This window comes from Rhamphochromis longiceps, linkage group LG15 (assembly GCF_057381845.1).
Source record: "Rhamphochromis longiceps isolate RC_006_pf linkage group LG15, R_longiceps_female_GT1.1, whole genome shotgun sequence".
Taxonomy (NCBI): Eukaryota; Metazoa; Chordata; class Actinopteri; order Cichliformes; family Cichlidae; genus Rhamphochromis; species Rhamphochromis longiceps.
The window spans coordinates 24,739,335-24,752,865 of NC_140571.1; the positions used below are offsets into that span (position 1 = coordinate 24,739,335).

At 41.3% G+C, this 13,531-nt stretch overlaps 1 protein-coding gene across 4 annotated transcripts in view; it reads left to right on the plus strand.

Moving 5' to 3' along the window:
* The window catches only part of hivep2a (HIVEP zinc finger 2a), a 121,759-nt gene extending 114,091 nt beyond the window's left edge, over positions 1-7,668 (plus strand). For all 4 annotated transcript variants that reach the window (XM_085381190.1, XM_085381189.1, XM_085381191.1 and 1 more), the window contains 4 exons: positions 951-1,836; positions 2,083-2,191; positions 3,617-3,724; positions 4,566-7,668. In XM_085381190.1, the coding sequence (XP_085237316.1) occupies positions 951-1,836; positions 2,083-2,191; positions 3,617-3,724; positions 4,566-5,276 (1,814 nt within the window). In that variant the 3' untranslated portion in view covers positions 5,277-7,668. The remainder of the gene's footprint in view (positions 1-950; positions 1,837-2,082; positions 2,192-3,616; positions 3,725-4,565) is intronic.
* The last annotated feature ends 5,863 nt before the right edge of the window (positions 7,669-13,531 follow it).

Consider the following 13,531-nt stretch of genomic DNA (forward strand, 5'->3'; position numbering starts at 1 on the left):
CTTCCTTGTGCTGCATATGGGGGGAAAATAAAATGCTGATGGAATTTCTTTCTTTTTCTTTTTCTTTTTTTTTTTTTAGATCAATTTCATATTTTTCGATCTCTCTCTGGACAGATAAGAAGCTCTGAACAACAAAAACATGCCTCTGTTTCAACTTGGACTCTTTTGAAAGTCACAAAAAGCAAACAAACTTTTTAATTCCCAGAATTAACGTTTTTCAGCCAATCGTCTGGCTGCATTTTAAAGCGTTGGTTACCTGCCAGCAGTAACTTTGCTGCTACTATACAATAAGACCCTGCCAACATTTGGCTGTAGTCCATCCTGTGGGAAAAACCAAAGTGTTGAGGGTTTAAATAACTTTCTTTTTATTGTGTTTTATTGTTTTGAGCTGGTGGGAATGAGATTTTATTTGGTGTTTTGTTTTACACCTAAACTCTGTCACCTATTAATACAAACCATTTCTCTCTCCACTCATTCTTCTGTTCTTCATTGTCCTTTTCGTCTCCTTCTACCTTATTGTTTCCCCCTCCTGTTCCTTTTACTTTATCCTTTCTTTGTCTTCTTCCTGTTTCTCTCCTTCCTTCTTTCTACTCCTTCTGCTTTCTTTTCTTCTTCCTCTGCCTCCTCTGTATGTTTCTTCCCACTCTTTTTGTTTCTGCTTTTTCTCCCTCATCTCCTTTATACATTATCGTTGTTGTTTCTCGTCCATTTTCCCCTTTTTTCTTCCTCTTCCTGTCCTTTCGTCCTTATCCCTGTGTCTGTATTCTGTCTCTTATCTTTCCTTCCATTCTTCTTCTTCTTGCCTTACTACTTCACCTTCAATTATTTTTCCTTATCTCTTTTTCATACCTGTTTTTCACTCTTCATCTCCTGCTTATAATATTTTTTCACATCTTCTTCCACTTCCTCTTTTTCCTTCTCTCTCTTGCTGCTTTCTCCTCTTCTTCAAGATGTCGGAGATGAAGGCCAGAGGTCTTCAGAGAAGAATTCCAGAGGCGAGATGGCAGATCACCAGTTTTCAGATGCTGATGACTCAGAGGGTGGTGAAGAAGATGGTGATGAGGTGGATGATGAAGACGACGACGAAGAAGACTATGATGGTGACTCCACCCCAAAGACTCGCTCTCGCTCGACCAGCCCGCAGCCTTATGGCCTGCCCTCCCTTTCTGTCACAGCTGTGGCCGCCTCCCAACCTGTTCCTCACTTCTCTTACCATTCAGCGTCCGACCTCCTGGGAAACACCAGCAGGCCGCCTCTGTTTGGCTATTTCACCACCGTGCCGAGTATCCAGATCACACCGCAGGCTCCGCATACCGACCTGGCCAGGCGGGAGCACAGTCAGTCAGAGTACCAGAGAGGCCAGCAGCGGTCGCAGGGTAGCAGGTTGCTGGTTCCACCCTCCTCCTCCTCCTCCATGGATGAAGACCTTCCCGTCCCCTCCCCAGATCTCTCCTCCCCCTCATCACGACTTTCCTCACCCGGTTTGGACAACTCTGGCTGCCCATCCCCCATTTCCCCATCCTCCTCACCCTCAGCCCGCCGTTACCTCTCCCCACGTCGTGACCTCTCACCCCGCGCAGGACACCTCTCACCCCGGCGGGACATTTCTCCTCTGCGTCACATCTCCCCTAAGAGAGACCTGGGAGCAGCAGGGGGATACAGGCGAGACCTTTCACCAAGAAGGGGACACCTGTCACTGCTTTCTCCCTTGTCTCGGCCCACGTCACCATCGGGAAGAGATTACAAGCGAGACCTTTCACCACGAGGCCGCCACAGGGGGATGATCCGGCCTGTGTCTCCTCGCAGAGGACTTCACCAACACCTTCACCACCAAAGGTAAGCTCAAATTCTGAATGATTTCAGCCACTTTGTTACTTAATGGTTAATGGTTTTAGCAAGTTCCAGGTCCGAAGAAGAACCTTTTCCATTTAATCCAGTACCCCTAACTGATTCACTTAAATAGCTTAACAGCAAACCTCAGTTCAACTTAAAACTACTCAGTATCATTAACAGATAAACAGATGCACATTTTACACTTGATTAAGGTATAATGTGATATTTGTCCGTATTTGTGACCACCAGCCAGCAGAGCGGGGCGCGGGGCCTGAGGCTGAGTCATCAGACTGGTGCGCTGGGTCAGGGAGAGTTCAGCGCTCTGGGACGTCACACAGCCAGCACAGAAATGGAGACGGTAAGATTTTGTTCATGATTATGCTTCAATGTTTAAATATTTTAGTTCCACACTGACGCTGATTGGTGCATGGGACAGACAATGGTTTAACTTTAAAGAATAACATGGACACATGAGGGAAATTGGCCAGGAAAGGGACATAAGCAGTCTGATAGTTAGACTGTGAGCTTGAACCTAATGCATATTTTGGAAGCAGGGTTAACAATTATATCAGATGAATTCATGAACGAGCATCTCTAGCACATATTTTGAAATTCTGGATCCTTTATTTAACTTATTTATATTACAACAAACGAGATCTCGAGAGTAATACTGTAAGTTTTGATGAAAAATTACCTCTAGGTTATGAACATTGATGTGAGATGTGAAATTCTGAAATGTTGCTGCAAGCCAATTTGCAACCCAAATCCACCTCCTTTTCCTCTCAGTTGTCAACAGTAGTTCTCTACTGTTCTTGTTGCTGCTCATGTCAGAAGATATCTTCTCTCTCTTTTTAACAATAAATGTTCATAACTAGAAGGTTAGCTTGTTTCACAGGTTCTTTGGCTCAGATTTCTCTGTAAGTTTGCTTATGAAAATTATTAGTCTGGGAGGAAAATTTTGATCAGTTTTGTTCACAGAAATGGACTTCTCCTCACTTTCAGTAAATGCATGCTTGTGGTTTTGTTAAAAACATTTGCCTCTCTAAAGTCTACCGTTGAGGTAGAGCTTTTGAGTATGCGGACTGTGGTTTCGATGTGAAAAACCCGAAGCGCAACTTAGGAATATAGAAGAAAAGGACAGAAAGAGGGAGCCAAGAAAGAAAGAACCTGACAGAGACGAAGCCGTCTGGCAGACAGAAGAAACATTCAGAGAGGATGAGGGAATAAAGAGCGAGTCAGATAGACTGAGAGGGTTGGAGAGACGGATGATTGAAGATAGGGCTGCTGGGTTTTGGTGGTAATGGGATCTTGGCTGGCTGGTGTGGTTAATAGCGCGGCTGTTTTTCTTCTTAAGAGCTCTACTTCAAACTCCAGCTCCTGCTGCTGGTCCCACTTAAACAAAGCGTGAAGCAGAGAGCGACTCTGCTTGGATAACTGACTGCTCTTCAAATAACTGATTAATGCTTTAACAACCATTTTTCATACACAAGAAATCTGAGCGAGCCTTCATTCTTTGGATTTCTTTGTTCTCGTACCAACACCTGTTGTCCAGCACCGTCGCACATTTCATCAGGGTTCATTTGTTTATTTTGTTACATAAGATTTGGATTTCCATTGAAAAACCTCCTGTGTGTGTTTATTGTAAGAAGAATTGTCCAATAATCATGTGTGTTTATGTTGAGGGCATTTGCTGCCTGTCAAAATGTAGAAGAAATTTTCAAGTAAACTCAGCAGTTTGTGATTATATCCAGCAGCATGTTTTCATCTTCATCTTCTCTTCCAGGAGCATCCAGGTTCACCGTCATCAGTGGATCAGGGTAGCCGTGGTAACCAGTCTAGTCCACCCCACCAAGTCCTCTTCAGTCACCTTCCCCTACATTCTCAACTACAGGTATCTTTTCTATTTTTTTTCTTATAATACAGATTTTGATTGTTTCACAAAAACTGTATGTAAAAGATGGACCTAACCACCATGATGTCACCGTCCTGTTTTAAAGCTTCAGCTTGAACCTTTAGCATTTTTTGGTTTTCCAAAGCCAGCTGTCACGAGCAAGAGGTGGATAGCAAAGTAGCCACGCATTAATCGTACTATGCTTTATTGTTCATTTGATCGCTTACAAAATGAACATCATGTTCTATTAAAGACATGAAACTAGCTACTGAGGCTATAAACTCACCAGGAAAGTATTTCCTGCGGTGAGATGTATGGTAATTTTTTCTTGTTTGCAACCAGAATAATCGCCCCCTGCTGGAGATTTGAAAGAATGAAAGTTTAAGACATTTTCATGTTTTGCATGTCCTTAGTTAAGTAATATTTTATATATTTCATTTATTACTTGACTTAATTTGAGAAAAAAAAGCATATGTTGTAAAAGTGCTCTATTGTTAAATTATTATTCCCATAATTATAAAGCCATTTTATACAAAAAGTGTGTATGTAATAATGCTACTTCTGCTAATTAAGTAGAGTTTTGTTATGTGATAAATAAAGGTTAAAGAAGATGATAACAATCGATCTTATCTAAGAAAACAGGTTTTTGTCATTTACAAACAACTTTTCTTCTTCTTTTAAAGATTTTTTTCTCCAAAACTGCAAAAGAGCATAAATGTTACTCACTTCAGAGTAAACAAGGACTGTTTTCAGTGGCATAAGTGCTCCAGTGGAGTATTTAGTTCAGTATAAATGGGATCAGACATTTAACACGTGAGTGAATTAAACGTTTCTCTTTCAGGTGCGCTCACCTTACCCAATGATCCCCATCGGTGGAATCCAGATTGTACACTCTGTTCCTGCGTCCGTTAACACCCCTCTGGCCCAGCAGGGGGCTTTGCAAGCTGCTCGGATGTCATTGCAGAAGAGCATATCGGAGGACTCCATCACCAGCGAGGCACATTTCACCTCCTTTTCAGAGAGGGGCGGGCATGGAGCAGTAGTGGGAGAAACAGTGAGGGATTCAGTATCACCTCTCCGCTCCTCACAGGAGAAGGAAGGAGAAGGAGGCGTGAGGCAGGAGCAGGAGCAGGAAGAGGGAATCCAGACGTGCACAAAGGCCATCGCCTCCCTCTACATTGACTCCAAGGAGTTTGCTGAGAGAGGAGGAGGTGGAGGCAGAGTGGATGACGGGAAAGACGGAAGCAGAGCGCCTTCCTCCTCTTCCTCTCCTTCAGCTTTGTCCCCAGACTCCCATCAACACCATTCGCCATCTCCCCACCCATCACCATCTCCTCCTCAAGGTCCTGGTATTCAGCACTTTAGCAGCCTGGAACTCAGGCCTCCCCACTCATCAGTCCCAGCCTCTCCTCACTCGCCCTCTTCCTCCTCATCCCCTTACCCTCCAAGCCCCGGATCTGACAGCCTGCAGCCTCCAATGGCATCCAAACTTCTCAAGCTGGAGAGAGACAGAGAGGCAGAAAGCACAAAGAGAAGCAAAGACGTGTCGTAGTGCTGCAGAGGAGGACCAAGGGGAGGAGGAGAAACGATGGATGTCTCCTTTTTTTTGTTTGTTTGTTTTCGGATAATAGGAAGGGATGAAGTGCAACAGGAGAGAGAAAAACTGACTTTTGCACACTTTACACACAATTTCTTCTCCCATTTTCTCTCTCTTACACACATAAAAACAATGCATACAAAGAAAAATGAAAGACTCAAACGGACCTCTTAATGTTCGTGTACAGCATGCCTGTTTTAAACGGGGCCTGCTCTCAGAGACTTTCTTATTTAAAGACTTTAAAGAGCATACACATGTACGGTAACTCCCACCAACGTGAGCCCGACCAAAATCTGCTAAAAACAAAACAAAACAAAGGACTCTAGTTAAACGGTACGACGAAGAAAAACAAAAAACCATCGGACAGCTACGTGTGTGCCTTTTCTTTAATCTTTCTATCTCTCTCTCTTTTTGTTTTGCTTATGTTCTTATAAGCAAACAAAGCAGGAAAGTAAATGTAAATAAAGTACAATACTATCACGTATCAGCTTTGTAATAAATGCAGCCCCCTCCCTCATCCTCCTCCCCCTTTCATCCCTGTTTTTTCTTTCTCTCTCTCTCTTTTTTTTGGACACCTTAAACTTAAAAGTCTCGACAAACGATGTGAAGTTATGGATATGACTATTACGTACGGTTGCACTAAAACATATTTTTATATGAGTGAAATTTAAAAAAATTGCTTTTTTGTGTACAGCAGCAATCCTATAATACTATTTATTATTATTGTTACCATGTTTCATAAATTGTACATTTTTTCTTAAATGTCGTGGATGCCTTTTTCTATGTAAAGCATGGGTTTTTTGCTATCGCTTACATTAGGGCGAGGATATGCACACTGTAATATGGCTTTTTATGTTAGACCTATTTATATACGTCTAAGTGAGCCCCCTCTACTTGGAGGTATATACACATAGAAGATTTACCAGAATATTTACCCAGCATATTAATACATACAGTGTATAGAATCTATCAACCTGTCTGTCTATCTATCTATCTATCTATCATCTATCTATCATCTATCTATCTATCTATCTATCTGCACTTAACATGTAGAATGACATTCACATTAAGGTTATGGTAGTTTGCTTGTACATTTTCTCTGCTGCTCTTTGCCTGCCCCCTGCTTGTGATGTTTCCTCTTTTTTATCTTAACTTTTGTGGTATTATGTCTTGTTTTTCTTTTGATTTTTAGAAGGCACAGATTTGCGCTCAGCATTAAGTGAATGCCTTCTTGCACCTTGGCTTTTTTTTTCTTCTTCTTTTTTTGTGCTTAAATGTTGGTTTTAACTCTGCCCCGCCTCTCTCCAAACACCACCGCACTCCTCCCGCCCAACCGATGCATCCATCTGCAACCAAGATTAACATCAGGCAGAGGCAAAGGTAGCTCCACATTCTTGAATGAATACCAGATATGTAAACGGGAAAAACATTCCAGTCCATGTAAATACCCAGTCATCTCCCCCTAAACTCACACATACACACATTTTTTGTTATGGATGCACATTTTTTGGGCAATGGCAATCAACCCACTGAAATTCTTACTGAATGGATTTATTTCGAGGGGGACACACATGCAAACACATGCATCAAACTTTCTGACAAATGCACCTTATATTTCTTCTGTGGACGTCCCGGGATTCATCGGTTTTTCTTTCCTTTTCTTTTGCAGCGAACTTTGAAAGAAGTGGTTAGGGGGAGAACTGCTCTGCGCTCTTAACCCTAAACTGTCTGAGAATATTAAGAATACATACAACAGTTGTGATTTTAAGGCTTTCTGCACTGCTTTTTTGGCCCGCCTGTGGTCCCTCTTCATCTCCTGGATATCCCTTTTGTAGCTAAGCAATATTTAGCCAAAACTCTGCTCACCAGCAGGGATTGTATTTGTTGCAAGGCAACAACAGCATACTTAAAAATCCTAAAATCAGGAGAAGAAGGGAGCGGTTGGGACAACAACTCTTTACTCTTGTTGACAGTTTCGGGCCGAGTCGGGCAGGCTGCAATGTGAGTGTGTATCTCTGTATTCTGTACCAGTGTGTATTCGACCAGTATATCCTCTTCTTACAATGTTTTTTCTATTTCGATCCTCTGTTATGTACACTTATCCTGATGACAATGATGTCTTTAAAAACTCTTTCTCTCTTTCGAAGATATCAAAGCACAAGTCATTGTATAGAAATGACAACAATACATAAAAAGGACAAAAAAAAGAGGTAAACATACATATAAAAGGGTAACTTTTGTGATGGTGTTCTGTGGAATTAATACAAATATCATGTATGACCCCAGTTGCAACAAGGAATCGCAGTAGAAGTGGAAGAAATGGATTGTTGTTTTCAAATAAATATGAATAGTATAATTTTTTTTGTGTGCGTTCAGTTTGTCTTTAACAAGAAATTTTAATAAAATATTTATAAATGTGTCTACTTTGCGAAGTGTTGCTTATAGAAAAATATAGGAGGTAATTATTGCTGGACCTCTTGGCATCTTTTGCCTCTCTTGCCTGTTTTTTTCACTTGCTCGTTTGGGACCCACTTGCCTTTCCATATGCACACATGGAAAAACCAAGGGCAGGCAGAGGAGCAGCTAAAACTCCAAAGAAAGCAGATATCAGATATGCACACAAGCTAATGAGAGTGGGTTGTAAAGCTGCAACCCACAATAGTTTACAACATGTTGTCTTGAAACTGTCATTTCAAGAGGTAGAGCAGGTCACCCACTAATCGGAAGGGTGGTAGTTGGATCCTTCACCCCAAGTTGCTATCTGATAACGACTGTAAATGTTGTTCAGTCTGACGTCACTAGCCGTGTCTGGGTCTAAACTCCGCTGCAGGTCCATATATCAAACGATCACTATGGCATTACTGAGAGTTGAAAAACTGTCTAAAGTCTTTCATCTTTAATAAAATGATCAGCGTTTTGCTCTACCAGGTGTAACAATTAAGTTTAACATCCAGGCATCCATGAAAACGGAATTTATGACATTTAACGGAGTTAGAAGTTAGCAGGAGGTTAGCTCGCTAGTTTCTATCGAAACACAATATCCGGTTGTTCAGTGATGACGCGACGAATCCTACTTCCGGGTCTAAAGTAGTCTGCGTTTAATATGGCTTTTGTGTTGTTAACATGTTTAATGTTATGTATTTTCTTCTATTTGATCTCAAAAAGCTCCTAAAACAGTCAGTGATCACTGTTGACCTCCCTCGGCTTTTATTACCGCTAATCATTTATTTAAGCTCAGTTTTTAAAACCTTAGGATGTAACTACAGCCCAGCCCATGCAGCAGTATATGAATGACTAACCTCGTATTGTGGATGGATTATCTCCGTTGTTCTCCTGGCTGAAGTTTGGTCCTTTTACAGCATCCTGCTATGTGATTACATTTGTTCCTGACCACCGAGAACACTCACGTTAACTTTTATCGAGTGGAAAAAAAGTTAGCTTGTTTAGATTATGCTAACATAGCTGTGTCGCTAGCGGTCACGTAGCAAATCATTATATACCAGCTAGCCCAATTTCAGTAACCCTACAAACGTCACTGCTGTTTAGTTTTCTGTCTTCATTTATGCTGGAAGTGATAGCAGAGCTGTACGTTTTAATTTGTTTCCAAAACCCTGCAGTCAGGACATGCTATATTGTATTTAGATAGAAGCTAGCGAGCTAACTCCCTGCTAACTTCTAACTCCGTTAAATGTCATAAATTCCGTTTTCATGGATGCCTGGATGTTAAACTCAATTGTTACACCTGGTAGAGCAGAACGCTGATCATTTTATTAAAGATGAAAGACTTTAGACAGTTTTTCAACTCTCAGTAATGCCATAGTGATCGTTTGATATATGGACCTGCAGCGGAGTTTAGACCCAGACACGGCTAGTGACGTCAGACTGAACAACCGGATAGCATGTCCTGACTGCGGGGTTTTGGAAACAAATTAAAACGCACAGCTCTGTTATCACTTCCAACATAAATGAAGACAGAAAACTAAACAGCAGTGACGTTTGTAGGGTTACTGAAGTTTGGCTAGCTGGTATATAATGATTTGCTACGTGACCGCTAGCGATAAAAGTTAACGTGAGTGTTCTCGGTGGTCAGGAACAAATGTAATCGCATGGCAGGATGCTGTAAAAGAACCAAACTTCAGCCAGGAGAACAACTGAGATAATCCATCCACAATACGAGGTTAGTCATTCATATACTGCTGCATGGGCTGGGCTGTAGTTACATCCTAAGGTTTTAAAAACTGATCTTAAATAAATGATTAGCGGTAATAAAAGCCGAGGGAGGTCAACAGTGATCACTGACTATTTTAGGAGCTTTTTGAGATTAAATAGAAGAAAATACATAACATTAAACATGTTAACAACACAAAAGCCATATTAAACGCAGACTACTTTAGGCCCGGAAGTAGGATTCATCACGTCATCACTTAACGACCGGATAGGAGAATCCAGCCTCTTGAGTAGATTTTCCTGCAAGAATGTAAATCCCCTCCAGCACGAGCGTGAGCTGCCTGGTTGCTGCTTTGTGTGCTAGGTAGATTGACGAGGGAAGTAGTTGAATTTAGGCCCAGAGTGTTGTCATTTGGTGTAACAGTGAATACCTGCACATGTGAAAAATGACCTTCTCGCAGGCATGTGTCATCGTGCTTTTAACCTACAACATAATAACATCACATAATCTGTTGTCAACCATTTAAGAGATTGTTGACTTTGTATTTGAGCTAGTTTTGGTTTATGATTGTATTAGGATTCCTTATCATTTAGTTGTTGACATATTTATGTCTTTGGTGAAGTATTATGAAACACAAATATGGACATCTGTCACTAAGCTCACCAAGCTGCCATATGGAAAAATCATCATGTTCTTTTCAGGCACCCAGCAAGGGGCGCCATACTGTTTGAGAAAACCACTTACCCACAACTGCTGAGACCCATATGTAATTCCCAACAGTGGTGCTTCTGTCTTGGCTCTGCGCTCTCTCGAACACAGTTGGCAGTGTTGGCAGGTGGGGAGCCTGTGAGGGATCATGTCTTTGTCGCTGCCCTGGTGATTCCTAATGGCTGACAGCAGAGCACGAAGGGTGGATGTGTGGGAAATGCATGAACATGCTGACAATCCCCTCAGCGGCAGGTGGGGAGAAGCAGCTTGTAAATCCACATGTGTCAGAGCCTCCCCACATCAATGCCGACTGGGAGTCAGCTGTCAGTCGCATTAACTCCTCCCTGCCATTTTCCATCCATCTACCACATGCCTGCTGACTTTCTTTCCCATCCAGTTTCCCACTTTCCTTCCCTGCAGTGATGTCTGGATTTACCAAACCTACTTCCCATTCTCTCAGTATTCCTCAATATATGTACCAGGCCTTTTTTTCTCCCCGTTCATTCAACAAATGTGGTTCATCATTCATATTTAGAATATTCTTGCTATCCTGTAACCTCTACCTAAACCTTCATCATCACATATATGTTGGACTTCTAACTGTATGGTCCTCTTTCCTGTTGCCTCGTGGTGAGGAGTAACGATCATCCTCACAGTGTGTCTTTTGTCTTGTTTCCCTCTCTTCACGCCCAACCAGTCGCGGCAGATGGCCGGCCCTCCCTGAGCCTGGTTCGGCTGGATGTTTCTTCCTGTTGAAAGGAAGTTTTTCTTTCCTACTGTCACAAAGTGCTTGATCATTGGGGCTTGTCTGATTGTTGGGGTTTTCTCTCTGCTATTTTAGAGTCCCTACTGAAGGAAACTGTTTCCAGGGCCTACTCCGTGGATCGGCTTCCTCCGAGGCGTGGACGTCTATCAGCAGAGAATGTACCTTCACCTATCAGCAGAGAATGTCCCTTAGTCTGTAACACAGTCAAATATATTCTCAAGTAATATTCAAGCATGCCATTCAGCGTGTTAGTACGAGCAGCTCGGGAGCAGCTTGGGAGAACAAGAAAACAGAGACTGCTTTAGATTGTCCTCCCAAAGTGACTCAACTTTATTCACAAGTACAACAGTTTATATAGAGGGTAAAATTCATGAGACAGCAGATTTATCAGTTTAAACCAGTACAGACCAAGATAAGGGAGCGTCTTCCTGCCCTTGGGTGAAGAAGCATCCTTTGTGTAGTGTATCAGTTCAGCTACAATTGTGATTATCTCAGCGACATATTTTCAAGGCACAAAACAAAGAGTTCTTACATTAGTGAAATCTGAAACAAACCATTTGGCCTTCAACAGGCGTCTAAAAGATTAAGAAACTAATGTAGCTGAGGGAGTGATCTCTGTGGTATTTCAACCTTGTACCAGCCTGTGATTCTCACACATCAATTCTTGGGTCAAAGAGAAAAATAACTAAAACAAAGGGGCCTTATTGAATGACAGAGTTTTCCTGCATAATGTCACTATAAAACAATATCCAGTAAATGCTACCATGGTACTAAAATACCTAACACCTACCTTACAATATGAAGATTTAAAAATAAAATTGAACTGCACTGTGCTCGTGTGGTCATCCTAAAACTAGAAACATTTAAAAAACAACAAAAAACAACCCACAGCAAAATACACAGTAAAAGACACACATTGTCCACAGTGTCTTGTGCATTTTCACACTTCAGAGCTGACGCTTGGCTGCTTGGCATGTCTTTGAAAATTTGTTCACATTCAGTTTTGTGCCTCCTCTGACTCAGCCGTCAATCAAACACGTCCAATGCCTTTTTCCCTCAAAAGCTTAGAAGCTGAAAATTTATTTCTGACATGTTTCAATTGTTTTTGAGCCCAACAGCAGCAAATAAAAACTTGAATGCAAGAACAATGAATGTTTAAATTTTTGATGGATGCTTGTGTTGTGTTGGTGCTGCAAAAAAATAAGAGACCAAAAGAGCATGCCCAGCTGTTGTCAGGATGATGTCTTTCAGCCTCGAAAACAAACTATTGTTGAAGACGGTTTTAGCCAGCGGTGCTTTATTTCCATCTCATTTCCATTACATTTGAAGAATGCAAAAAAATAAATAAATAAGGGACACTTTCTAGGAAGTACCCCGTTCAACGTCTTGTCCATGTGTTGCAAACAAAAGAACACAAGATGGTGATTATTAAGCACTGTGGAAGGGATTCATTCCCCCAGTGCTTATTAATAGATTATACTTGTAGTAATGCCAAAAGCAGTACTGACAAAGAATAAATAATAATAATAGGTCCGATTTTAATGTCACCAGAAGCAGGAGCACTAATTCAAACTGTCTAACATGAACACTATTGGAAAACAGTCTTTGAACAAGGTCAGCTAATAAGTCTTTGGCACATGCGACTCCAACAGTATTAATGTCTTTATTCTGCCTTCACCCTCTTTTCTGTCTCACTCATTTTTCTAATTTTAATACAGTCCCTGTTGTTAGCCATGTCCCACATATGTCTACCTGTCTACATCTCTTTTTTTGTATGTTTTTTTTTTCTTTTTTGTTGACACAACTGGGTTGGTGTCAATTTACATTTATTCTGTCAGTCTGTCCACATGTCGGTGAGTCCCGTGGCCTTTGATAGAGGATGATCAAGCGAGTTATTTTAGTCATGATTAGCGTTTGGAGGAATCACTTTCATCACTAGTTTGTAGGGTGTGAGCGCGAGTGTAGTTTTCATGGTTCAGCGCTGCGAGCATATGGAAATCTCCCCTGAGACTTCAGCGCGTCGTTGCTTTATAGCATCTGTGTGTGTGTGTGACTGCTTTTGTTTCTCTGTTTGTAAGAATGTGTTTTGTTGTTTGCATGCGTGTGAATAACAATGTTAAAGCATGAAGACTTCTTTACATTTTGAGCAAGCTAAGTCCAATTAGCCAATGACTGAGTCAGCAGTTACCCAGCTGTAGTTGAGGCTTTAGGACAAGGATGTCAAACTCGTTTCATATCACAGCCCACTTTGATCTTTGAAGTGGCTGGAGTAGTTAAACTCACCTCTCTGCCATTGTAAAGAAGTTTAACTACATACTTAATCCCTTGGATATCTTAATAGAAGAAAAAAAGAAGCATAGTTTCTACACTACATCTCAGTTTTTCTACAAGATAAAGAAATGCTGTCATAGTAAATGAAAGAAATCTGTCAGACTCTTTGGGCCTAAATTATAAGAAATCAAAGTGTAAAATTACAGAAAACATACATTCTGGTAGCTCAATGCCCAGACTCACTTGTAATTGCAAAACAAAATTACAAAAAGTTTTTTTTAATTGCAGAATTTTTTT